The following is a 26,300-nucleotide window of genomic DNA, read 5'->3' as shown; positions in this document are numbered from 1 at the left end:
CACGAGCTCCACAGGGGCATTAATCTGGACACCAGAGGCAAAGCCCCTGCCATTTAAATTATTTCTCTCAGCCAGCCTAGTGGCGCACGCCTATAATCCCAGGAAATCAGGAAGCTGAGGCAGGAGAATTGCAAGTTCAAGGCCAGCCTCAGCAACTTAGTGAGGCCCTAAGCAACTTAGCAAGATCCTCTCTCAAAAAATAAAATGTGGCTCAGTGGTTGAGCCTCCGTGGGTTCAATCTGAGTGCCAAAATGTGTGTGTGTGTGTGTGTGTGTGTGTGTGTGTGTGTGTTTCTGTCATTTGTTCTAAAGAAATGTGTGCAGTTGTATTCTTGGAGGTTAAATATGGATTTTACCAGAGAAGAGTTGATGCTTGATAGATGACTGAGTTTTCTAGAAGGATATTCAGGGTTTGTGTGTGATTGTTCAGTTCAGCCAAGGCAGAGAAAACTCAGAGACCTCAGTTGAGTTGTCCTCCTGGGCAAGTGTGAAAGGTGGGCTCTGGGGACAGCTGTGCCACTGTGTCAGATAATTGTACAGCCACAGCAGTATCGTTCAGGGTAATCTGCCACATACACCTGGTGGTCGGTGCCATAGATGTAGTAGACATAAGTCTTTCCTTGGTACCAGTAGTGAACTTCTGTGAGGGGGATCAACTCGATGGTCTGGCGCTGAGGAAACAAATGGCCACAACAAAAACAAAAACTTCAGTGTTCTGTTCATGTCACTCACCTGCTCAAGAATCTTCAGCGGCTCCTTACTGCCTATGGAATAAAGTTCATTCTCTGAAGTTGGCACGCACTCTAGAGTTGGTGCCTATATCCCCTACCATGCTCCTTCCCATAACCTAAGCTTTGGGCAAAACTGATGCTTCATCTTTAGCCATCATCCACTTCTGAGTTTCACCAAGCAGGACAGAGGCATCTTTGGGGAAGTTCTATCGTACATGAAAAGCTATCAGCCAAATACAACATCTTCCAGAGGCATTAATTTTTAGTCAAGGTGCTAGGAGAAGGTGGAGGATAAAATGATTTTTTAAAAAGATTTATATATTAAAACAACCATGGAGAGAGTAGGGAGGCATTTATAAATTCTGAATTAAATTTTAAGATAAAACACAGGTACCAAAGAAACTTCCAAGTTTGGTAGGCTGTGTCAGGCTATGTCCTCAGACCTCCCTCCCCACCACTGCCACAGTTTCGGATTGACCCTGCCTGCAGCAGTCTTCCGCAAATATTCCCTTCTTTTTATAAATGGGGAAACGAAGGCCCATGGGCTCATGAACTTTTTGGTGTGAATTACCCCAGTTCAAGCCCTGTCTGCTCACCAAAGCTGTATCCAGTTAAGGCTCAAATTCCCTCCCCCTACATCTGGTTTTGTTTTGTCTTGTTTTGTTTTGTTTTTGGTACCAGCCCTGTCTGGGGGATTGAACCCAGGAGGACTTAACCACTGAGCCACATGTCCATCCCTTTTTGAGACAAGTTCTCAATACATTGTTTAGGGCCTTACTAAGTTTCTGAGGCTAGCCTCCAACTTGTGATCCTCCGGCCTTAGCCTCCTAAGTCACTGGGATCACAGGCGAGTGCCACCGTGCCCAGCGACATCTGCCTCTTTTTAAGATAAAACACTGGTACCAAAGAAACTTATAACAGAATGGGGAGCGCTCTCCCCTGACCACAGAGTGGTCCTAAGTCCCACACTAAGATTTGGGGATGCGAAACACAGGGAGAGGTAGTGGGACTGGCCCAGGGTCAGTCACACACTACTTGCAGGAATTTCTCCCTGCTGGGAAATGAGCCCAGAGCACTCCTGTGATAGCTGATGGGACAGAGGCCATGGGGAAGGGGCTGGGAAGGATCTCAGGTTCAAACCACACAGCATCTTGACTTCTCTCTGCACAGGAACAAACCTGACCCAGGAGAATGGGGCAGGCGGGCGGTTCAAGAAGCAGGCTCTACCACTAAAAGATATTTTTAAAAAATTAAAAAAGAAAAAAAAGCAGGCTCTCAACTCTTACTAGAAGAGGAGCCAGGGCAGTGTGTCAATGGGGAAAGAAGAGGGGAATCCGGGTCAGGGAGGGAAATGTCTGTTAAGCTCTCTTTGTGATCTTGCACTCTGTTTCTCTGAGCCTCAGTTTCCTCCTCTATGAAAAGGGAATGAAAACTACCTCACAGTGTCGTTGACACAACCAAAGGAAATCCGAGGACTGAGTTTTCTTCTCATGCCGAAAACTGGTATCCAAATCATGATTTTGCAAACACAAGGCAGAAGATTTCTCTTGAAATTTCATCGAAAATGGTCCCAACTCGGGCATGAGGAAATGAGAGTTGACGTCACTGCTCAGAAAGCCTGGACAGCGGGGTCAGGACCACTCTGGCTTCCAGAATTTTCTACTAAGATCAAAGGAGATCACAGCAACGCCATCCCCACCTCCACCGGCCTCTATCTATTACAGGATTGATGGGTATCTGACTTGAGACCACAAATTGCTCAAGAGCTCAGTGGCCATCAGGTGGTCATCTTGTCATTTGACAGCTTGGCCATGCCCCGTAGGAAACAGATCCTAGGTTTCTGTGTCACAGCTGTGGCACCGCACAATGGCAGATGTCTCCACATGTTTGGATTCCACCTGCTACCTTTTGCATCTTCAGTAAAATGTCAATGTGAATCTTTATATTTGGTTCCAGGACTAAGGGCCGATGGAGAAAAATGTTTCACGGAATTGATCTCTTAAACTATTATGTTCCCTTTTAAAGAAAAATGTGCACACCGCCTGGTTGACCCTTTCTGGCTCCAGAATTTGTCCACAGGTGGTTCATATCACTGGGAGTACATTACAGGGGGGACACACGACTCAGGAGACTCACACTGTGTGATCTTAGGCAGGTGACTGACCTCTCTTCCTTGGGCCTCAGTTTCCCCCGCTGCCAAATGAAGGATCCAAAGAGGACTCAGATTTCCCCCTCTTAAAGTTGCTGGTTAACACCAAGTCTCCTCACTTCCTTAGAGCCTGTGCACCCTCTGCCCATTCCCAGAGGAGATGCCTCAAGATTTGGGGCTCTTAATTGTAATTAAGTCATAGCTCACCTGTACCGTAAGAGCCAACCGCCTTGAGACCATTCAGTAGGTTGTCCTCGTGCCACCCCCTCCCCAGGCTTCCCCCAGTCTGTTTCACCACCCCTCATGTCTGGTGTCCAGCTGCCCACAGCTCCACGCTTCTGAATCCTGACCTGGAGGTACAGAGCTCACCTCCTACACAAGGGCCAGATAGTGCCCAGGAGGATGCGCCCAATGACTGCACATTCCCACGAACACAGTCCACTCCCTTGCCTGCAGGTGGACAGGCAAGGGGTGATTTCTGGGGGTGATTTAAGCTTGGAGTGGGGTCACAGAGAGGCCAGGTTGTCACCCAAACTGGGGCCCTTTCTTGGCTTCTTCCTCTTCCCCACCCCTACTCCTTCTCAGTTTCCCCCAAAAATGATGTGGATGCAAGTCCTCGTCTCCGCTTCTGCAGAGCCCAACCCAAAACAAGAGCCAGTACCTCTCCTTTGACAAGCAAGGACAGCGAGGCCCAAGGAAGGGAAAGGGGGGATCAAAATCACGAGTGAGGGTCAGAGCTGGGAGGAGGCGCTAACCCCATAAGTGAATTGTCCCTGCAGCACTGGGTCCAATGAAAAGGGATCTAAATTCCACATCCTGCTGGCAGGTGACACACATACCAAGTCTACAGTAGCTTTCTGAGTGGCTACTAAGCTGCTGTGTGACCCTGGAAAAGTCCCTCTCCTCTCTGGGCCTCCTCTCATTTATGGGAAAAGTCATGCATTTGTATCAGAAGCCCCAAGTGACCCCATCTGCCCACGCGATGCTCATAGCTTTGATAGGATTCTGTTGTGAATATTTAAAAATTTGAAAGTCTCATGTAAAAATTTGGACATGGGAAAGTTTAGACACTCTGGGCACTGTGCCAGCACAAAGCTGAGGGGTTATTGGCCCCTTTAGATGCGGGGCTCTCTCATGCATATGACCACCTGCATGATTTCAAAATTCCCTTCTAGATCCCAATGGTCCTTGTTATTTTTTACTAAATGCATCCTTTTCCCTCATGCAAATAAGATAGATGTGCAGAGACAGAGAGAAAGAGAGGTAAGAGAAAGGGAAGGAGGCAGTGTAAATGTTCATTGCAGAGGGGCTGGGAAGAAAAGGGACATTTCAAGCACCAATTGCCAACCACTTTAAGCAAAGTATCTTCTCTCTGCAAACCCCCCTACCCCCAAGGTGGTGTACTAGTGAAAAACTGGACTCAAAGGATGATGAAGTAGCTGGCCCAGGGTCACATCAAGATGCAGGAGACCCAGGGTCTGACCCTGACCACAAGGTGCAGGCCATGGCTATCACAAGAGCTCCAGAGCCAGACCCCTGCTCCAAGCTCAGTTACACCCAGAGAAAGGGCAGGCACCAGCACCACCTAGTGGCCACCAGCAGCCTATGACCTGATTCTCCAACCCATTCCTTTATTTGAATTCCAGGGAGTCCCACTCTAAATCACACTAGGCCTCTTGTGTGCGTGAAACCCTGCCAACAACTTCTAATGTCTCAGAATAAAACCCTCAGCCTCTCTGGGTAGCCTATGGTCCTGACCATTGTGTCTGCCCTATTAGCCGCACTGGTTCAGGGTGGCATCCAGGTGTTCCTCACCTGCGACTCCTCCCCTTGGCCTCCTGGTGGGTCCACTCTGACATTCTCAGGAAAGCCTCCAGGCAGAGAAAAGGGCTTAGGTTCCCCTTTTAGTTGAGCTCAGGAAGTGCCCAGGCCTGGCCCCGGGAGTCTCCCGTTCAACAGCCCCAGGTCCAATCCCCAAAAGGTCACCGCTCCCAGGAAGAGAGATCAGAGCCAGGCAGTCCCTCCAGCCTCACCCCAGGTTCCCTTCCAGCTCACCTGCTGTAGGATGCGGGCGCAGGAGGCCAGTGAGGCGCTGTGCTCTGTGATGCCCCTCTGGGAGGCCAGAGAGATCTCCCTCAGGGGGAAGTCAACAATGGGGTACACCTGAGGGACAGAGAGATATCAGTTCACTTTCTCAGATTCAGAGCATTAGAACCTGGAGGTTTGGAAGACACTGGGACTGAACTGAGCCAGACAGAGGAGGAGGCCCAGAGAGGTAGCGGAGGGAGCCCAGGGCCACACAGGAAGCCTCTTGCCCACACACATCTTACAGGCCCACGAAGGTCAACACAGAGAGGAGGAGATCTGTGATCAGGAAGAGGACCCCTTCACCTGAAGCCTACCTTCCCCCAAACCCTTGCTGAGTGCCTACTGTGTGCCAGACATCGTGCTACGGGCTGGGAGGCAGTAGGGACCACATTTGCCTTGGTCACAGACACAGGCAGCTGGAAAACTCATTTGAGTGATTTCTCACTCAATACTGGAACTGCCTACTGAGTGCCAGGCTCTGTCTATGAGCCTGAGGATGTGCTGAAGTCAACACAAGTAGCTTTCGGTCTGCCAACAAAGTCCATGCAGTAGAGGACAGCAAACATTTTTTTAATATTTATTTTTTAGTCTTAGGTGGACACAACATCTGTATCTTACATCTATGTGGTGCTGAGGATCGAACCTAGTGCCTCATGCATGCTAGGCGAGCATTCCACCACTGAGCCACAACCCCAGCCCCCATTTTTTTTAATAATTGTGTTTTTCTTTTTTTTTTTTTTAACCTTTATTTATTTATTTATTTTTACGTGGTGCCGAGGATGGAACCCAGTGCCTCACACATGCTAGGCAAGTGCTCTAGCACTGAGCCACCACCCCAGCCCTCAGCAAACAATTTGTGCAAAGGCCATGACAGGAAGGCTTTGCAGCCCACACAGTCTGTTTTAACTCAACTCTACCCCAGAAGCAGGAATACAGCCAAAGACAATAAATAAACAAATGGAGGGCTGTGTTCCAATAAAACTTTATAGCCAGGGATGGTGGTGCATGCCTGTAATCCCAGCAGCTTGGGAGACTGAGGCAGGAGGATCGTGAGTTCAAAGCCAGCCTCAGCAACTTAGCAAGGCCCAAACAAACTCAGCAAGATCCTTTCACTAAATAAGATATAGCTGGGATGTGGCTCAGTGGTTAAGCACCCCCGGATTAAATCCCTGGTTAAAAAAACAAATAAATAAAAACCTTGATTTATAACAGCAAGCAGTGGGCCAGATCTGCAGACCTCTGGCTTGTAAGATCCTTCATGCTCTGGCTGTCAGGCACCTGTCAGGCCCAGGCTTCTCTCTCAGCCCTGCTCTCTGCCCTCTGCCATGCCCAGCTGTCCCCTGGCTCCCATGATCACGCAGTCTACTCCCCAATGCACTGGGTGTGCAGGTTTCTACCCAAGGTCCCTTCTACAGAGAGGCCTTCCCTGACCCCAGCTAAGGCAACTACCCCTCCCAGCCTGCTCCCTCACCCTTCCTGAGTGTTCCACCATAACCAGACCTACCACCACCTGGCAACAGCCATTATTTTCCCTCCAGACTGTAAGAGCCCTGAGGACAGGACTTTGCTTTCTTTCTTTTTTTTTTTTCCATGAAATCCCCAGCACCAGATCACTGCTTTGTTTGTGCACTTGAATCCTCAAACCTCGTGGGAGAGAAAGGGGAATAGATGGGGAGAGGAATAGAGGAAGGAAGACAGTACAAAGGGACAGAAACAGGGACAAAGTGTCCAGGACTGAAATTCAACTGGGAACCGGCAGCCCCTGGGGTCCCAGAGCCTCTTTCCTAGCCTTTCCCCACACAGCCCATCTTCCCACCCAGCTGTCTCCTGCAGGAGGGAACAAGGAACCCCACTGCTTTGGTCGCCTATCCACAAATCCCTCCTCACCGCTGAGTTTTCATCCCTAAAGAGGTTTTCTCCCTTGGCCTTCGCCAGCAGCTCCCGGGGGCAATGGCGCTGGTGCTGGGACAGGAACTCAAACACGCTGTTCCTCCTGGAAGCACACAGGAGTGGAGTGATGCACATGGTGCGAAGAACCTAGGCTTCGTCACCAGGCACACCTGGGATCGAGGGCGCATGCGCAGATTGGTAGGCTCTGGGAAAGTCTGGGGCCTCTCCCAGCCTGGGAGCTTCCCTGCAGCGGGAGTCCAACAGGGGAGCCTGAGGAGTTCTTATTTATGAGGGCCCAGGTGACACCCTTAATGCCTTGGAGCACTGACTTCCAGACTGTAGCTTTTAGGGCCCCGGGATTCTGTTCCCTGACACAGGCACTTAGCTGTTGAGGGACTGCTGTGTACAGAGCGGTAAGGTCAGCATTTGAACTTGGGTCCTTCTATTCTAAAGCCTGTCGGACCCACCACCCCACGCAGCCTCTCCCAGGGAACTCTTCCCCCTTCTATGTCCTGGCAGCTCCCTGCCTCATGGAGTTGCTCTGCAGCAGCTAGGATGGGACATGTCCTCTGCCACCTCCTTGAAGCCCAGCACTGAGCTCTGCCACCTACCACATGACGACCAGCTGGATGAAGTGCACCAGCCTCCTCTGCCCCTTGCAGGTGGCACACGTCTTGTTCCCCCCTCCTGAGCACGTGCTGCACCTGCAATCAGTCACAGGGTTGTGGTGACTTCCAGAGGTCCCTATCCCCAAATCCTTCCTCAGAGAGGAAGATGGGGATGGGATTGCATCGTTTTTACCCGCCACCATCTCCCCACCTTACCTTGGTGGCAGGGTGTCTTTGGGGACCTCCCCTCCTGGTCTGCTTGGTTCTTGGGCTTTGCCCTCCCACCCTACTTTGACCAGCTTAGGATCCCAGCCTGGTCAATCCTTCCATCTCTGGCAATGATAACTGATACAAGCAAACACAGGACCCAGGTGAATGCACTGAGACCCATCCTATGACAACTATTGAGATTATCAGGGAAAGAGCATTCTTGTCTACTGGGATTCCTAAGGCTGAAGCTATCTCCACCACTCCAGCCTGGTGACATTGTTGAAGCCCCTGGATCCAGCTCAACCTGAAGCCATCCCAGAAATACACCCCTATGGACATAGCAGGAACAAGACAGGCGCCTGCCCCCTTCTAGATGAGCAGAGGGTAAAAAGCAAGAAAGCCAGTACATGAGACCCTTGGCCTGCATGCCATGGACGCCCACGGTCTCTTACCTGCGTCTGCCAGAGCCCGAACACATCTGACACCTCTGGGGCTGCCTGGCTTTGCGCTTGGCTCCACTGCAGGTCGGGCACCTCACCTGGAGACACACCACAGCCTCAGCCCCACTGGCTCCTGGCAGCAAGGCCAAGACCCTCCCAAGACCAGCCTGGTGACGTTAGCACAAGTGACTCCCTGCCTCCTGGGCCACAGTCCCTTCGTGGAACATGGGACCCTTCCAGTTACAGCTTTCAAAGACTCCACGTCCTCAGTTGGGGATGTTTCTTCTGAGATATCAGCCTCCCCTCCTTCTCTCTGATTCCCACAACCCTAGAGACCTTCCCCAACCAAGTGTGGACAGGGAGCTGGGAGCAGAGTGGCCGGCTGGGGACCTGGTGTTGGAACTGGGGGCAGGAAAGAGGGAGTGAGGGAGATCCCCTTTGACAGTGGCCCCAGAAGTGGCTCAGGCATTGCCCAGTGAGAAGCAGGAAGAGCAGGAGTGGAGGAAGGAACAGAAAGACCATAGGGGAGGGTGTCCTGGGACAGCCAAGGAGGCAGGTAGCAGGGATAAGGACACAGGAGGGAACAGAGAAAAGCCAGGCACAGGCTACTGATGGAAAACACAGTGTGTGAGTGGGTGGGAGGTCAGCACCCAGCGGGGGGAAATGGGCCACGGAAAGGGTGGAGGGCTGACTGGACATATTTTAGGATGAAGTCGTCAGTAGGTGTCCAAAGATTAGACTCGAACTGGCAGAGTGGAGAACACATGGGGAGTCTGGTTCTACTCCCAGGCACAGCCCTGAAAGTTTCAGAGAGGAAGACTGATGGCCCAAGAGCCTGGTCGCCTTGCTCCAGGCCTGCGCTGGGCTGGATTCAAACTCAACCCCACTCAAGTGCCCTGGAGCCGCAGCACATGACCTTATTTGGAAATGGTCTTTGCAGATGTCTTTGGTTAAGACGAGGTTCAACGGCCTCATCCAGACCAGCCTGGGCCCCCACTCCAATGACTAGTGTCCTCAGAAGAACAGATGAAGATGAAAAGACACCCCAGGAAGGAGGCTAGTGGACAACAGAGGCAGGGACGGCAGTGCTGCAGCCACCCAGTGGGATACCAAGGACTGTGGGCAGCTGGGAAAGAGGCATGGACAGCCCCTCCTTCAGAGCCTTCCAGAACACACCTGCCCATGCCTGGGTTTTGCAATTCTGGCTGCCAGAACTGGGGGACAATAGATCTCTGTTGTTTTAAGCCACCCAGATGTGCTAATTCATTAGAGCAGCCCTGGGAAACCGGTACAAGGCACCTGTCTACCTTATCTATCAAAGCCCTCATCACCCTGGGCTACAAATGCTGATGGCTTGTCACTGTCCCCCACAGAGGGCGTCCCTGATGCGAAGGACCCCAGGTCTCAGTCCTCTTATAAGGCCAAGCAGTAAGCAGGTGCTCAGTGAATACTGGGAGATGAATCAGACGGGAGAGAACACTTACATCTAGAATGTCAAACTGTGAAGGTCATTAGAGATGACCCCAGCTATGTTTCCCATTGGACAGATGGAAAAAAATGGCGGCCCAGAAAGGGAAGATGATGCACAGGGAGCCCCACAGCCCCAGCCCAGCCCTCCTCTCCCATGTCCCTCCCTCCCACACACAAGTACTCACTCACCAGTGGCCCATATGTGACTCACCATGCCAGACCCGTGGCAGCCACTGCACTTGTACCGGCCACGCCCATGACATTTGTGACATTCCTGAAAGTGAGACTCTCTCCTTAGGTCCAGTTTCCCAAGCACCAGCCCCCTGCCCCGTGATGTCACCATCCTGCATAGAAGTGCCCGTTGAGAACAGGGATAGGAAGACAGGATGAGGAAGGTACGGTCCTTCCCATTTGACCAGGATCCCCAAAGGCTTTGAAGGCCAAGTCAAGGACACTGAGTTATCACTGCCTGCAGGCCCCCGCCCCCTCCATCCTGTGGGCCAAGAAGGGGGCTCTCAGAGTTTACTCTGGGCTAACTCACACCCCACGACTTCCCACCGGGCTACACTGCAAAGTCTGATGACATCTGCCTATCATGGCTAAAAGTGGTCTTCAGGAAGAGGGGCCACACAGAATGGACGCCATGTTTGTGAAAGGCCACGAGAAAACTACTGGAACTTCATGACTGAATGAAAATAGCTTTTCCACCCTCGAAAAAAGAATGGAATGTTTTTTTGATCTTTCTGCGACCTCTTCATCTCATAACTCTATAAAAACTCAGGAGAATAAAATTACATATTCAGCTAAGTCCTTAGGTGAAAACAGGTAGGAATTAGATGAGAATAGAATATAAAATACCTGTTCCAGGTTCCCCTCACTCCATGCCATGATTATACTTCTGTTCTGGGGATTGAACCCAGGGGTGCTCTACCACTGAGCTTTACTCCCTCCCCAGCCTTTTTTTTTAAAAAAAATATTTATTTTTTAGTTTTCGGCGGACACAACATCTTTGTTTGTATGTGGTGCTGAGGATAAAACCCTGGCCACATGTGTGCCAGGGGAGCGTGCTACCGCTTGAGCCACATCCACAGCCCTTTTTAAAAAAATATTTTTTAATTTGAGACAGGGTCTAACTAAGTTACTGAGACTGGCCTCAAACTTGTGATCCTCCTGCTTCAGCCTCCTGAGTCATTGGGATTACAGGAATGTCCCACTGCACCCAGCCATGATGATATTTCTATCAAAAAAGATGGAAGTGAAATTCTGTTTCCCTACTGACTTCCAAGAAAATCCCAATAATGTTTTTAACTTTTATTTCATGTCATTTTCACTCACCCCTCCAGTTATTTTTGTCAGATCGAAAAAGAGAGATACAAATACACTCAAGTGGTCTAGGAATGTTAGTGTTCACTATTTAAGGCTGGGGACAATTCTGAAATTGCTATGTGAAGACTCACTCCCTAATTTGTGTGGAATTATGTATGAGACTACATTCCATACCCTGGATATTCTAAACAGAGGCTTATTTATACCCACAAATAAACCACCAGGCTGGATTGGGGGTTTCTTTTCTAAAGGGATAAAGTTAGAAGAAACTTTCCACACTTGAAAAATTAGCCCAGAGAGAAAGACACGTGTTCCAATAAGTACATTACCTTCACCAGTGAAGAATGAGGGACTTGGAACTTCTTGGTATCCTCCTGAAACATTGGAGGGATCTGGACCTTGATATCCCAAAGCTTAGGGGAGGCGCCTCTTTGTGGCCCGTCTACTGAGTGGTCTACAAAAAGGAGCGATCATTAGAGCAGCTAAGAGCATCAGAAATTAACTTCCATTTATTCAACAAACACCACCAAGCCATCAGTTCATGCCCAGGCCTTGGGTTAGATTCTGGGGCTACACAGCTAAGTATAAAAGAGCCCCCTTGGAGACCATGATTAAGAACTCAATCTGTAGGGCTGGACAGACCCAGGTTTGATTTCTGGCTCTACTATTTCCTAGCTGTGTGACTCCAGGCAAGTTATTTAACCTCTCTGAGCTTTAACTGTCTCTTTTCTAAAATGGGGCTCATAGTGGCACCTACCTTATAGGAGTGTAGAGAAAAATAAATATAAAAATATATAAAATGCTTAGCACAGGGCTCCCAAATACTGAGGGATTAATCAATACCAGCTCTGATCCTTATCACCACCATCCCCTTCACCATCCCATCTTCCTCCTCTCTGAACACAGAGAGTCACAGCATACAACCTCAGTTTTATGTCATGAAATATGACAAGTTCTTTGGGCAAGAATTGTATGAACAACCGTAAGATCTTAGAAGATGGATCTATCCTAATGAGCAGGGGATGGCAAACAAGAAATCCTGACAGGCTTCATAGAAGAGGTGACACATGAGCTCCATCTTGAAGAAGGAGCTAGAATGACCCACCTGAGAACAGAGGCAGGACAGAGGGCTTCCCAAACAAACAACCATAATAAGCCTCTAGTAGGGTTCAGTGGAAGGTGGGAGGCGTAGCTGATGAGGGGGGTGGTGCAACAGTCTTGAGTCTTAGAGGGGCTAGGGTGACACAGGAGGCGGGCAGATGCCAATCATGTGTCTGAACCCTCCTGCCAGCACCAGCCTGCAGCCAAAGCAAGCCCTGAACTTCCTTAGGCCTCTTGCAAACCACTTCCAGGAGGCAGGATGTACTAACTGCGATCAATGCGGGAGAAGCTCCAAGATCAGCATCCACCACTCACCCCCATTCTACAGGGAATGGGGAAGCCAAGGCTCTGAGCAGATGAGCACCTTGTTCCGGGTCTGCTGCTGAGCCAAGCCCTGAGATTTCCCACCAGCCCCCTGCCTCGTTTGCTACCTGTCATACTGATTTCAAGACGATTCACTTACTCGTAAAAGGTTGAAACGTCCACTCGCTTATCCTGGATTCACTGAAGGTCTCTAGTCGATACTACAGAGGGTGGGAAAAGAGCACTTTCACATTCCCGTTCCTAGGAAGACAGAGCCCATCTGCCAGGGTTGGCTGGGGACACCCAGGCTCCCATGCATGGTGCCCTCTGGTTGCTTAGAATGGCTGGCAATGGTGATTTTTATTATGATGCCCTGAGACATCTGCAGAGAACTCAGGCAGCACTGGGAAACCCCCTGACAGGCTCCCATTCAGAACCCTTTCAGGCCCCCAGGAATCTCCACACAGAAATGTCCTATGAGGCAAGTTTGGAAGCAGTAGTTGTCCTTTACATGCAGGCCACTGGAGTCCACAGTTCTGAGGGTCCCTATTAGGAAGAATTTGTCTGACTCATGTCAAAATTTTCTTGATCCTCATCTACAAAAATCTCAGAATTTGGCTCCTCCTTTCACATGTACGAAAACAGGCTCAGAGAGGTCAGCTGATTTGCCCAAGGTCAAACAGCTCTAAAGTGGCTGCTTCCTCCAGATCCCTGATCTAGCTGCTCTGTGTTTCTGCATGAGTGTGTGCTCATCAGAGGACAGCTGTGTCCCGTGACACTCAAAAATATGGACAGAAAAGCTGTCCCTCTTCCCCCTTCAATGCAGAAGGAGACAGAAGTGTGTTCCAGAGTCAGGATGGCCCTGGAGTGATGGATGAATGATTCTGCAGTGTGGACATGACCTGGGAGAAGCAGAGGGAGCTGGGGTTGGCCCCCCCCTGGTGGAAGGCTGGAGTGAGGCTCTGGGATGAGCAACCTGGGTGTGGACTGAGGCTCCGTCCCTTCTACTGCATGTTCCTGTGTAAGTCACTTTGCTCTTCTAGGCCTCCCACCCTCCTCTCCAAGCTGTTGACAATAAGGCTAGAGTGCAGGGTGGCCAGGAGGGTGTGGCAACACATGGATGCCATGCGTTTCCATGAGGCCCGACACATCTGAATGATGATTGACAGTGCTCACTCGCTTCATTATGATTCCCAGGTACAGACCAGAGTTGGTGCAGAAGGGATTGGACGTTGCTACCATTCACCCGCTGTCCCCCACCAGGACTCCTTGCTCCTGGCTGGCTTCCCATAAATATTCCCTCTGTCCCAATGTCCTCAGCCCCTTGTCCAGGGCCTCTGCTAAGCCCAGCCCCCTTACCCTGCAGAGAGTCTGCTGCCTCAGCTCCTGGATGATGAGGTCATCAGCAGCTGCACTGCCATAGCAGCATTTTGAGTTCACGAAGCTGAGAAGGGCCTCACGGGCCACCTCCTCTGTCACCACAGGGACTCTGCTGGGGGCCAGAGAGGTAGAGGTCTGGGAAGGGCCCTGGGGCTCATCCAGGCCAGCCCCTTCTGTGTACAACTGGGCACCAAGGCCCAGAGAGGGGTGAAGAGCCCCGAGGAGTCCAACTGGGGACAGTGATCCGAGCAAAAGAGCACGAATAGATGCCCAGGGAGAGAAGTAGCAGGTCTTTCTAAAGGACAGCAAAGCCATGTGAGTGAAAGTATGTGGCTCAGGAGAGGGACTCAGAGAATCTCAGAACATACACACACACAAAAAAGATGAGGCTTCTGCCCTAAGAGAACTTGACCTTGACCTTGACTAGAGGAGGTGGAGCAGCCTGCATTAGAGTATTGGAGGGTAATGACGGGGAGGAAGGCAGATCTAGGGCCCATCCTCTGCCCTCTCTCTGAACAGCTTCCTCTCCTCCTGGAAAACCCTCTCCTGAGGCCAGGCCACGACATCCCTGGCTAAGCTCTGCCTGTCCCCACCCTCTCCAGTAAGAAGGAGCCCTCTCCTTCCTCTGCCCTCATATCTTCCTCTGCTAGATCTCCGCGGCAACCCTGGAGCCATTTGAACCTGACATGGACACCTGGTGTCTCCAGTACCCACCAGGCCCAGCACGTGCTTTCAAATCAGTGGGCGGCAGAGATGCCATGGGCTACAGCGGCCCGAGGCAGCTCCACAGAGGAAGGGTTTGTACTAGGCACAGAGGCTAGGCAGTCCAGAGAAGAAGGTGAGCTGTTTGTGACTGAAGGAGGACCAGGAACACCCAGGAGACTCCTATCTGACAGTCCATAGCTGCCCAGCTGGGAGGCTGGACCCAGAGAGTGGGCAGGGGCCCCCTGGGGCTTCACCTTCTTTCTGCACAAAACTGGCTAGAAACCCAGAGCTCTACCCCAGAACTCTCAAAAACCAACACAGGTAGGCCGTGAGGGGTCTAGCCCCAGGGCTTACAAACTCCTGCAGCCAAGGGCCAACTAGCAAATATTTTAGTTTTCCTGGACCACGTCGTCTGCACCTCAACTGCTACACTTTGCCATCAGAGTGTAAAAGCCGCCATAGACCATGCCAGATGAATGAGTGGACTGTGTTCCAATAAAGCTTTGACTTATAAAAATAAATGGTAATGGCGGGGCGGGGGGATATGGTGGCACATGCCTGTAAGCCCAGCAGCTCAGGAGGCTGAAACTGGAGGATCACGAGTTCAAAGCCAGCCTCAGCAAAAGCAAGGCACTAAGCAACTCTGTGAGACTCATCTCTAAATAAAATACAATAAAATAGGTCTGGGGATGAGGCTCAGTGGTTAAGTATCCCTGAGTTCAATCCCCAGTACCAATAAATAAATAAATGGGGGGACTGGATTTGGCCCACAGATTGGAGTTTGCAAACTTGAGGTATTGATTATGATTTCCAAACCTGGCTTTGTAAGCAAATGACCTGAAAAACCTGGTAAAATGAAGATTGCAAGGCTCCTTCCCTGGAGAATCTGGTTCAGCGGGTCTGGGATGAAGAGGGTTCACCCAATGGATCCCAATGCACTCTCAGGTTAAGACACACACACACCCTCCAGCCAGAGGGTGTTCATAGGGCAACAGTGACAGGTGCAGACATAGAACCCCCAAAGTCACCTGTTTTCCAGGAACGAGGACCAGGAAGGTGGTTCCTGGGGTCTCACCGGGGCTTCCGAAGGTGGGAAGAATATTTGCTGCCCTGGAGGAAAGGGAGGAAATGATCCAGGGGCTGCACAGTGCAGCTCCAAGGAACAGATGTTTGTGAGGCAAAAGAAGGAAAGCCTGGCTGAGCGTGAGCAAGAACATGAGGGAAAGGAACGGCATTTAGTGCATCTGATGCAAACAAATGGGGATTCCGAGACCAGCTTCATTCAGGCCATACGCTGGGTTGTAGTCAGGAACATCCATAATCACAGGGCTATGCCCCACTTCTGCCCACTTCCACCCAACCATGATGTAGGGCTTCCCAACCCCACCAGGGGAAAGAGGAGCTACCTCAGCACCAGCCAACCTGTTCCAGAATTCTCCTCACCAACCAACATGAGCCCCAAAAAGAGAACTTACCACCACCCCCATGAAGAAGCCAGTCATAGCTGGGCAGTCTCTCCAGGAGTTCAGCAGGGGGTGCCAGAGGACTCTCGGCCTCGAAACTCAGGTTCACACCTGCGGAAAGATAGCGAGCGATCCTGAGCCTTGGAGAAGGCAGGCTATCCTGCTAGAGAATCACGAGGAGAGGCCCTGAGACTCATGGAGAGGGCTTCTTGGAATCCAGCCTTCCTGCTAAGCCACCATGCATGTGAGCAAAAACATCTTGGGCCCCTCCAAGCCAGCTGCCTGTGAGTACCACTGAGTGACCCTACTCAACCCTTCATGGGGCAGAAGAATCTCCCAGCAGGGTCCTGCCCAAATTCCTAACCCACAAAATCCTGAGATATAACACCAGTGTTGCCTAAAGACTCTGAGATGTGCAATGGCTTACCTCTAGCTCCTCCCAGTGAGCAGTCCTTGCTCTGGGACTCCCCACAGACCTGGCCAAGGCTGCCTAGGAGCCACACCACAGTGTGAGGTCCCTCTACTCAGTGTCCCTCCATCCCTCTCTACCTTTGCAGGTGTCCAACTGAAGTACAAAGACCCTCCTTGCCCTTTCCTTTCATGAGTGTATCCCAGGACTTGCTGGCATGCCTCATGTCACCGTGGTGCCTGCACCTCAGGTGACCCAGACTGACACACTAGCACTACCCCCACCCCCATTCTACCAAGGGGGACACTGAGGCACCAAAAGCTGTGATTCAGCCAAGATCAGCCAGCCAGCGGGCAGCAGGTGGCACTGATCCAAACCAAAGCTCCAGCTCTTTCTGGGTACTTTTCATAAGGCGAAACACTATTAAGAAATCACTCCATGTATATCTGCTTTCAGTACCCCATCGTGACCTGCCAGATGTGGCATGGATCCAGATGGCCCTCAGTGTCCACAGAGGCAAGTGTAAGGCAAGCTGTGAGATGTGATGGTGGGCTCACGAAGCACCTGCCACACCTTTGCCTTCTGGGGGAATGGAAGGCAGGGACTTCTGATTCTACTTGAGAGGCTACTGCAGTACTCCTGGATCACACAATTGTGGGGCCAGACGGGGAACTTAGTGCTATGCCTGCCCCACTGACTGCCTCTCAAAAATGTTCCCACAAGCCCTTGTGCTGGGGGCAAGAATCCCTTGGCTCTGTCTTCTTTCTAGGAGGAAACTCTGTCACAGGAAATTCACTACAAGGCCTGTAAAGAGCGGGCTGTGAAATGGAGGTGCTGTTTACTATACTCAGGTCAGACTTCCCCACCTGATGCACTTCCCAGCCGATCCTCTGCTTGAAAGCCTACATATCGTTACTTCCACAAAAAATAAGAGAATGACATGCCCCATGCTTTCAAGTTTAATAAAAATGAAGGTCAGACTAATCAGCAGGTCTTGTTCTAAATGAGAGCAACCCAGGTTTATCTGAAAGTCAAGGAATGAGGAAGGCTGAAATCCCGAAGTGTGTGTGTGCGGCAGGGGAGAAGGGCAGAGGAAAGAGGGGTTGTCATTAAGACAAATGAACATGGCCCCTCGGCTGCCCCCTCAAAGTTAGGAATGCCCTTGTCCTCTGACATTGAGAATATTCTCTCCATCTCTGAGGTAGTTTTCTCTTGCAGGAAACCTACCAATGAAAGTGAGAAGAAGAATGTTTGCAGATAAAGAGAGTGTCTTTCTAGGCAGGACCAGGTATGATGGTGATGCAAAGTGACATCATCCCAAAACCTCACACAGAGGCCAGACAATGTGCACAAATGTCCCAAACATGACCATTCTTCTGGAATTCTTATTAAAACTTTGGTCTTCGATACTGTTTTGCTTTGAGTGATCTTATGAGCATTTGAAGAAATGCAGCTATCGGGGACCCTGACAGCAACCATTTGCTGTCAAGAGTCAGGCAGGAAATATTTCAGACTTTGGACCTTATGATGGAGCAAATTATATTTGTGCCATATAATGAACTGATGTCTGAGCCGTCTCTAGTCCCGTGCCTGGTGTATAAGAAGTGCTCAGTGAACGCCTTGGATTTGAGGAGGGTGGGTCTTCCTCTTTCTTTGTGTTCTTTTAAATCAGAGGAAAAACAAAGAAAATGTCAAGTGTAGAAAGAAAGACAATCACATCCCCTGGGATGGCTCCTGCCTGCAGAGCAGTCTTGGGGTCGGCTGGGGTATTAATGCTCTCGTTGACGGGAAGATGGAAATGCCATATGGCTGGGAACCAAACAAAAGAAGCAGGAAGGGGGGAAGAATGAGGGGTGGGAAATTCAGAGCTCTATCCATCAACCAGGAGCCGCCCTGACCTCTGGGGCAGTTGCAATTCATCAGAGCTAAATTAATCTCACCATTATGCTATGTGCAAAAATAAAAGACTCCAGATTGACCCCCAGAAGGATGCGTCATTTCCTGTGCAAAAACCAACAGGCACAACAGGACCGTGGACGTCACTGGTCATTGTGCAACTCCTAACGTGGGGCACTGGGATGGGGGCTTCCAGCCGTGTCACTGTCACCATGGTGTTGGGTGGTTGTCTGGTTAGGCCACCCCACCCTGAAATAGACATTGCAACCGGTGGCTCACAGAGGAAGGCTGCAGATATGACCTCTTCTGCACTTCAAGGTCACCAGTGTCCCCCATTTCAGAGAAGAACAAAAAGAGGCTCAGAGATGTGATTTGGCTAAACTAGCTGGCACGTTCATGGCAGAGACAGAAATAGAGGCTAGAACTCAGACCTGACTCCAAGCCCAAAGACCTTGCTACTGAACTCCACTCTGTGTGTCTCCAAGTCTCCATGGCAATGGCATCAAGTGGTTTTTGAGAAAACTTTGCAAGGACATCTGAAAAGGGAGTGTTTCTGCTCACCAGTCGCCAGCTATTTTTCTTTTTTATAAAAGGATTTTTTTCTTGTGTGGAAGACATAATTAATGGATAACTCCTTTAACCTTTTCTTTTTTAAAATGTCATTGTCTTTCCTTCAGATGAAAAAGGGAATCCATGCCCTTTGCCCCTGATTTCAAACTAATCATCTTAAAAACACTGACATCATGCTCCAATGGCCCCACCACTACCATCTTTGCTTTAGTTTGTTTCATAGTTCATCTCCTTCAACAGGTATGACAGCCCCTTTGAGAGAAAGGCCCCTCTTGTATACCCCAACAAAGGGTAGGCATGCAGTAGAGACATATAAGTGTTCCGTGCACAGAGTGTCAAACAAGGTGGACATATAGCTGGTGTGCAAAAATGTGTTATGATTTGAATTATACTTAAAATTGTGCAAGAAATAGTCTGATGGTCAAATTCACAGAGAAGTTGGGCCTGGTGATACATGCCTGTCATTCCAGCAGTTCGTGAGGCTGAGACAGGAGATGGCGAGTTCAAAGCCAGCCTCAGCCATTTAGGGAGGCCTAAGAAACTGATTGAGATCATGTCTCTAAATAAAATACAAAATAGAGCTGGGGATATGGCTCAGTGGTTAAGCACCCCTGGATTCAATTCCTAGTACCAAAGCAAAATTAATCAAACAAATAAACAACTATAAAAAAATTCACAGAGAGAAAAGTAAAATGGTGGTTGCCAAGGGCCTGGGGGAAGGGTAAGAATGGGGAATTTTTGTTTAATGGGTCCAAAGTTTTTGTTTTGCAAGACAAAAAGCCTTCTAGAAATGGACAGTGTGAATGCCCTAAACTCTACCTTTAAAACTGGATAGGAGCAGTCATGGTGGCGTACTCCTGTAATTCCAGCAACTTGGGACCCTGAGGCAGGAAGATGGCAAGTTCAAGACCAGCCCTAGCAATTTAATCAGGCCCTCAGCAACTCAGTGAAACTCTATCTCAAAATAAAGAATAAAAAGGGCTGGGGATGTGGCCCAGTGGTTAAGAGCCACATCAATCCTCAGTAAACCCTCCCCCTCCGAACAAACAAACAAACTGCTAAGATAGCAAAAGTTATGTCACGTATATTTTACCATAAATAAAAATAAATTTTAAAAGCTGATTTCCAATGATTGAAACATTAAAAAGAAGAAGAAAGGAGATCTGTTTTGCAAAGAAGAACAAATGAGAAAATGATTAGCCACAATATTTAAAGGACTTCCTGGAGAGGCTAAGAAACCTGACCACAGCACCCCCCCCCCATTTGAACCCTGCAGAGGCTCATGATTACTGAGCTTGACACTACCTAGGCCCCTACTTGGGCCCCTATCTAGGGTCAGGAAAAGTGGATTCTCATCTGTCCACATGCCAGGGAAAAGTCTTCCTAGGATATCCAGACCTGGGTGAGGAAAAGGGAGATGTCAATAAAGATAAATGCAGAAAGATGGAAGGAGGGAGGTAGGCTTGCTTGAGGCCAGAGAGAGAAGTGTCGGTGCTTTGGGGTGGGAGACACAAGAAAAACATTTAGAGGAGCAAATGCCCACAATATGGCAAGACCAAAATGCCAAGAGCAAAATGAAGAGAAATGGGGAACTAAGACCCGGGGAGGTCCTGTTCTACACTGTGCAGGTCTCTGCCACTGCAGGAGAAAACGAAGCGAACATTACAATATTTTGTTTTAATTATAAAGGCTCATGATTTGTGATTTTAAAAAATTATTTGGGATTATGATTTGCAGCTGCTTTACAGCTATCTGGGATGCAAAATCCATGCACCGGAAAGAGCTCCATTTTGCCAAAATAGGGCCATGGAGGGGCACCTGGATTTTCTATGGTCTGTCCCTGCGTTTCCAGGAGTGACCTGTGACTTTGTGACACTGCATTTGCATTTGCCCTCACTGGTATACAGGCCATTCCTCCCAGCTTTTTTCTGGCTGTTCCTGTCCTTGGCACCCCCAAGCGCCCCTTCAGTACTCTCTCTCTCTCTTCCTATTGTTGTTTTTGCTAGATGGCTTTTAAGAATTCTTTTTTAAAAACAATTTTATCAGCATATTCTAATTTATACATAGTAGCTCCTGTGTGCTCATAATTTGTTCTGACACATTCTTTATAAAATGTCCACTTGGGGTCCCACCAGACTTTGAGCACTGTGAGGTAGGAGGTGTTTGATTTACCCTCATTCTGCAGGCCCAAGCTTAGCACAAAATACCAAGCCCACCAGGTAGTGTTGGGGGCGAAGTCATTTAATTTTAGGGCTTTAATTTCCTTTCCCTAAAAAGAAGTCTTAGGGAATACTGGCAGGAACAGATGGGGCAAAGGATTAGAGAGGGCTCCACAGCTGACCTGGAGAGCCCTGCTAAGCTCTATATGACTCCACTCAAGCTGTTTATTTCTTACAGGCTCCCCAGGTTAGACGTGCTCTCCTGCTGTTAGGAGTTACTGGACCCACCATCCCCTCCAGCAATGTGGCAGCGTGCAGGAAACACTGAACAGGCCCCATGAGGCCATGGCTGACCCAGCAGGTGAGGCCAGGATTCCTGGTGGCTGTGGCTCCATCACTAGGATGTGTGCAAAACACTGAGGCCCCACGTCAGTCATCAGCGATGCTGGCCTCTGGGCCCCTTGTGGGAAGTCCAGCATCCTTTCCCACCATAAGCAGCCTCGAATCCAGTCTCATATCTTCAGCTCAGAATTTTGTTGGTCCTTTTGGAAACAGAGCTGGCCTGTGATCCAAAAGAAGAGCCCCATCTATTCAGCACTGGGCCACTGAAGGTGATGGTGGTGTGGCCTCAGGTCAGTCACTTGTGACTTTAAAACCTCTCCTCCTCCAGGGGACCAATTCCCAGAGGTCAGGAGGTACAACCTAGGTCTTATAGGCCAGAGAAGCCCTCTCCTAAAATTACCAGGGGCTCTAATGAAAGCCTCTCTTACTTGAAGAAGCTCTTGTTCTCCATTTTTGGGAGGGGTGTTCAATCTGCAACAAAGGAAGTTATATTATAGGACATATGGTGTATGAAATAAGGGAGGAGACCTTTCCTCCTGGGCTCTGTGCTAGGACATGGTGCTCTTAGAAACTGAAACCACTTCCCACCCGGGATCGCTGAAGAAGCAGGAGCTGGTTAAGCAAGAGTTGTTGAAGTCACCAGTGACAAGTTAAGCAGAAGAAAAGACTCTGAAGGGCTCTTGTTTTAAATAAGGAACACCCATGTTCCAAGTAGCCTTGACACCTGAGATCAAGAGCAAGAGTAGAAGAGATGTCACTCCAATTTCAGAAATAAATATTCTCAGAGATAAGAGGGGGACAAGCTCAGCAATGGGAGGAAGGCACCGGCCCTGGTCAGGGATGCTGCAGAGAGGCAGGGGGGCTAAAAGGCCTTCAGGGCAATCTCCCCCTGGATGCCACAGCCCAGGATGTCTTCATCCATATCCACTTTGAAGGAAGGAAGTTTTCCTCTCTCTCTGAGGCCACCTATATTAGGGACCCCCAAATTAAGGGATCAAATACTGAGTGACAAGAAGGGAAAGCCCTAAGATGAACTGGGATACACTGCTCACCTTAAAAGTCACATACATAAGTATTACAGTAGGGTCCCCTTCCTGGAAAAAAGTGCCTAGTTTCATATTTTATTTCTAAAAATCGTTTCTGGGTGAACCCAGATACCCCAGCTTCTGACCTTAGCCCCATGGTGTTTGAAGCCAACACACAGGGCAACCCTATGACAGACCCTGGGCTTGGAGGACAATGAGGGAACTAGATCCTTCATTAGTTCTCACTGTGCCTACCAAAAGGTGTGAGGCCCAGACAAAAACCTCACAGGTGATAATAATTGCTGTTAATAGCAGTTTAATTTTTGAAGCTCTGGGGACATCATCTGGTCACTTCTGACAGTCAGTGTTTACTCCATGCCTACTCTGGCCCTGGTGATGTATTAGGCACTTTATAACCAACGAATCCTCCACCAGCCCTGCAGAATGACACCATCTCTGTTTTTGTTAAGGAAAATAAAGCTCAGAGAGGTTAAATGACTGATCCTAGTTACCCAACCATTAGGGAGAAAGAGCTTGAATTGGAATCTACATCTGATGTAGTCCATGGATACCAAGAGAAACTCCAATTATACCTTGAAAAATCTGCTAATGAAAAATGGTTTGAAGAGAAAAGATTTCATTAGACTATTTGTAAAATAAACATCCACAAACTGATCAAAATGAGACTATGGACACATCGTTTCAGTAGATCAGAGATTACATTAGGTCTTCCTCAAATACTTGGAAAAATATCTCCATACTGTCTCCTAGTTCAATATGAAAAAGGAATCCAACAAAATTTAAACTGAGTTCTCTCCAAGATTAGCATAGCTAAACTTTATATTCTATTTCAATCTTTTTTTGGCAGTGGGGGTGAGGGGAGCAGGGATTGAACCCAGGGGCACTTGACCACTTGCCATATCCCCAGCCCTATTTTTTGTATTTTATTTAGAGACAGGGTCTCACTGAGATGCTCAGCTCCTCACTTTTGCTGAGGCTGGCTTTCAACTCCTGATCCTCCTGCCTCAGCCTCCGGAGCTGTTGAGATTACAGGCGTGCACCACCGCACCTGGCTCTATTTCAATCTTAAAACATACCAACATTAAAGACAATGGAGTGTCAGACCTGCAAAGGACCTTCAAGGTCATCAGGTCCAGTGACAATGACAATGTATTTGTGTCACAAGCCCCTGTAGGATTCAGATGAAAGACACAGACCCCTCAACACTCTGCAAATACTACATTTACATGACATCTTGTCGCCACCCTTGGGGTCCTCAAATAAAGGACTCCTGATCCTTTCTGTAGTTGGGGGAACTGAGGCTCTGATAAGTCATTTTACTTGCCCAAGATCACAGAACCCCTTTAAATCAGAACCAGGACTTGAACCTGGCCTCCCAGTGCCCCAGCGTCCGTGTTTTATGTTCTGTCTCATTACCCATTCCAAAACAGTATGAAAAATTTCCTGTTTTAAACATAGCACATTTCTTCCTAAAATACCATTTCCTTCCTTATGTTTTAAATTAGTCTTTAAATTCCATTGTACTTCTGTCCTAGGGATGACAGAATAGGGTCACCAGGGCTGTATTTCCCCAGCACTCATGAACGAGCAGGCTTTTGCTTCAGGCAGGTCCTACATAAAGACTTTACTACAAAAATTAACCGTGTCTACGAAATTAACCTCATCTAAGAATGTGATCAAAGTAAGAACCCCGATATTCATGCTTATGTTTGGCTGGGGTTGTGGGAAGGTGAGAACCAGAGAAAGGAAAAAGAAAGAGCACGAGGCTGCACGTCCTCCCAAATGGGTAGCAAGAAAGGTCCTTGTTAAAAGTTCCTGTTCATTTTTGCCAGTCCTTCTTCATTGTCTAGAAGCACACAATAGAAGAAGAGGTTGCAGGCTGCAAATGAGCTTCATCATGACAGCAAGAAGGAGGAAAAGAAGGAAGTTATTGGCAATGCAGACCCAGACCCGAGACATGTTCACGGCTGACACAGGGTCTTGTTCAGTGCTGGCTACGGAGGACAGGCACCCACACCAGCCCTGACCCTCTACTTACTGTCGTCTTCACTCAGGTCCCTGTCCATGGTCTAGACCTCCAGTCAAGACAGTGTCTGCGTTCCCGAAGGCCAGCTGCAGGAATCTAAGGGGCCACCCTTGGGCCCCTCCCAGAACGTCAGGCCCATTGTTACCTGATTTGCATACAACAGAGGCAAAGCCACCGTGTCCATCAGAGAGGCTGCCTGGCACCCACTCCACGTGTGCTTGGGGTTCCTCCCCACAAGAGCCTCTGGCTTGCCACTTGCTTGTGGATGCTTCTAGAGTTCCCTGGGCCATTGCTGCAGTTCTGTGTGAGGGACACTCAGATTCTGCCTATTTTTCTGATCTGAGATTCAAAGCCTTGACTACCTGCTTCTCGAGTTGACCACCAAGCACACTGTACATCTGGGGGAGGCAGGTTTCCAAGTATGGGCAGGGCCATATAGAAAAATTTAATAGCCACAGGCAGATCCCCTTCCCAAGAACATTTGGGAACCCAGACTGCAGTCTTGGGCACCAAGCTCTTTTCTCATTAGAGGCTGGGGTTATAAAGTGAGGCTCCAAAACTACATAGCACATCATAACAAGAGCTGGCTTCCAACCCAGGATGCACAATCCACCATCGTATCTGTGGATTACTACTGGCTCCATACCCACCTGGGCCCTAGGAAAAATCTGTGGGTTGTAAAGGGGTAGAGTGGCTGGGGTTTGAACCCAGGACCTCATGCACGCCAAGAGACACTGAGCTACAGCCCCAAGCCTCATATGCAAAGTTTTAAAGGTCTTTTCCTAAGCCTTTGCATTAGGGGAGAAATTCCTTCAACTGCAACCCTTGGAAGATCATCACTCTCCAACCCAGATGTGCTACTGGAGATGTACCATGATGCTCCTTAAGGAAGACTGGGGTCACATAGGGAAGACTTTTTATTGCTGCTTCTATCTCATCACTAGTTATTGGCCTGTTTATGTTTTCTATGTCCTCTTGATTAAATTTTGGCAGTTTGTAGGAGTCTAGAAATGCATCAATTTCTTCTAGGTTTTCCAATCTATTAATGTATGCGTTTTCAACATAATCCATAAAGATCTGCTAGATTTCTGTGATGTCAGTGGTGATTCTTCCTTTTTAAATCTCTCATTTTATTAATTTGGATGTTCTTTTTCTTTTGGCTAGTTTGACTAAGGGCTCATCAATATTGTTTATCATCTCAAAGAAACAACTCTTTGATCCTTTGTATTGTTTTTTTATAATTCTGTTTCATTAATTTCAGTTCCAAGCTTGATTATTTCCTTCCTTCTACTGGTTTTAAAATTGGTTTGTTCTTCTTTTTCAAGGATCTTGAAATGCATGATTGGGTTGTGTATTTGGGAATCTTTCTGATTTTATTATGTAGGTACTCATAGCTATAAACTTTCTTCTTAGAACTACCTTCATGGTGACTTAGAGGTTCTGGTGTGTTGTATCACTATTCTCATTTGAATCTAAGAATTTTTCAATTTCTCCTTTGATTTCTTCTATCATCCACTGACCATTCAAAAGAGCATTTTGCAATCTCCATTGCAAAATACTTTATATGTCCTCATAAAGTTTTTATGTCTTTATATGTCCTTATAAAGTTTCTACAGAGTTTTTTTTTGTTGATTTCTAATTGCATTATGATCTAATAAGATGCAAGGAATTATATCAGTTTTTTTGTATTTGCTAAGAGTTGCTTTGTGGCCTAAAATATGATCTATTTTGGAGAAGGTTCCATGAGCTGCTGAAAAGAAAGTGTATTCAGCTGTTATTGGATGAAACAGATATCTGCTAGGTCCATTTGATTCGTATTATTTTTCAGGTCTGAAGAGTATTTACCAAGTTTTTGACTGGGTGATCTATTCAGCAGTGAGAGAGGTGTATCAAAATCACCCAGTATTATTGTACTGGGGTCTCTTTGATGCTTCAATTTGAGTGGTCCTTTTTTTTTTTTTTTTTTTTTTTTTTTTTTTGGTACCAGGG

At 48.5% G+C, this 26,300-nt stretch overlaps 1 protein-coding gene across 2 annotated transcripts; it reads right to left on the bottom strand.

Annotated features, from left to right (window-relative positions):
- Positions 1-523: 523 nt before the first annotated feature.
- Positions 524-24,351, bottom strand: Ssuh2 (ssu-2 homolog). 2 transcript variants are annotated; one of them, XM_076841233.1, is made up of 12 exons: positions 24,324-24,351; positions 15,879-15,974; positions 15,429-15,510; positions 13,675-13,807; positions 12,476-12,536; positions 11,241-11,365; positions 9,797-9,859; positions 8,128-8,213; positions 7,469-7,561; positions 6,855-6,960; positions 4,935-5,042; positions 524-670 (listed from the first exon to the last, which is right to left on the bottom strand). In XM_076841233.1, the coding sequence occupies exons 1-12, from the start codon at positions 24,349-24,351 to the stop codon at positions 524-526; spliced, it is 1,128 nt and encodes a 375-aa protein (XP_076697348.1). The 2 variants fall into 2 exon arrangements, with proteins under 2 accessions (XP_076697348.1, XP_076697350.1); XM_076841235.1 differs by having other exon boundaries at positions 13,675-13,804.
- Positions 24,352-26,300: the final 1,949 nt, after the last annotated feature.

Source organism: Callospermophilus lateralis, chromosome 20 (genome assembly GCF_048772815.1).
Source record: "Callospermophilus lateralis isolate mCalLat2 chromosome 20, mCalLat2.hap1, whole genome shotgun sequence".
NCBI classification, from domain to species: Eukaryota; Metazoa; Chordata; class Mammalia; order Rodentia; family Sciuridae; genus Callospermophilus; species Callospermophilus lateralis.
Note: the sequence above shows the minus strand (reverse complement) of the source record. Positions and strands in the feature narration are given on the sequence as shown.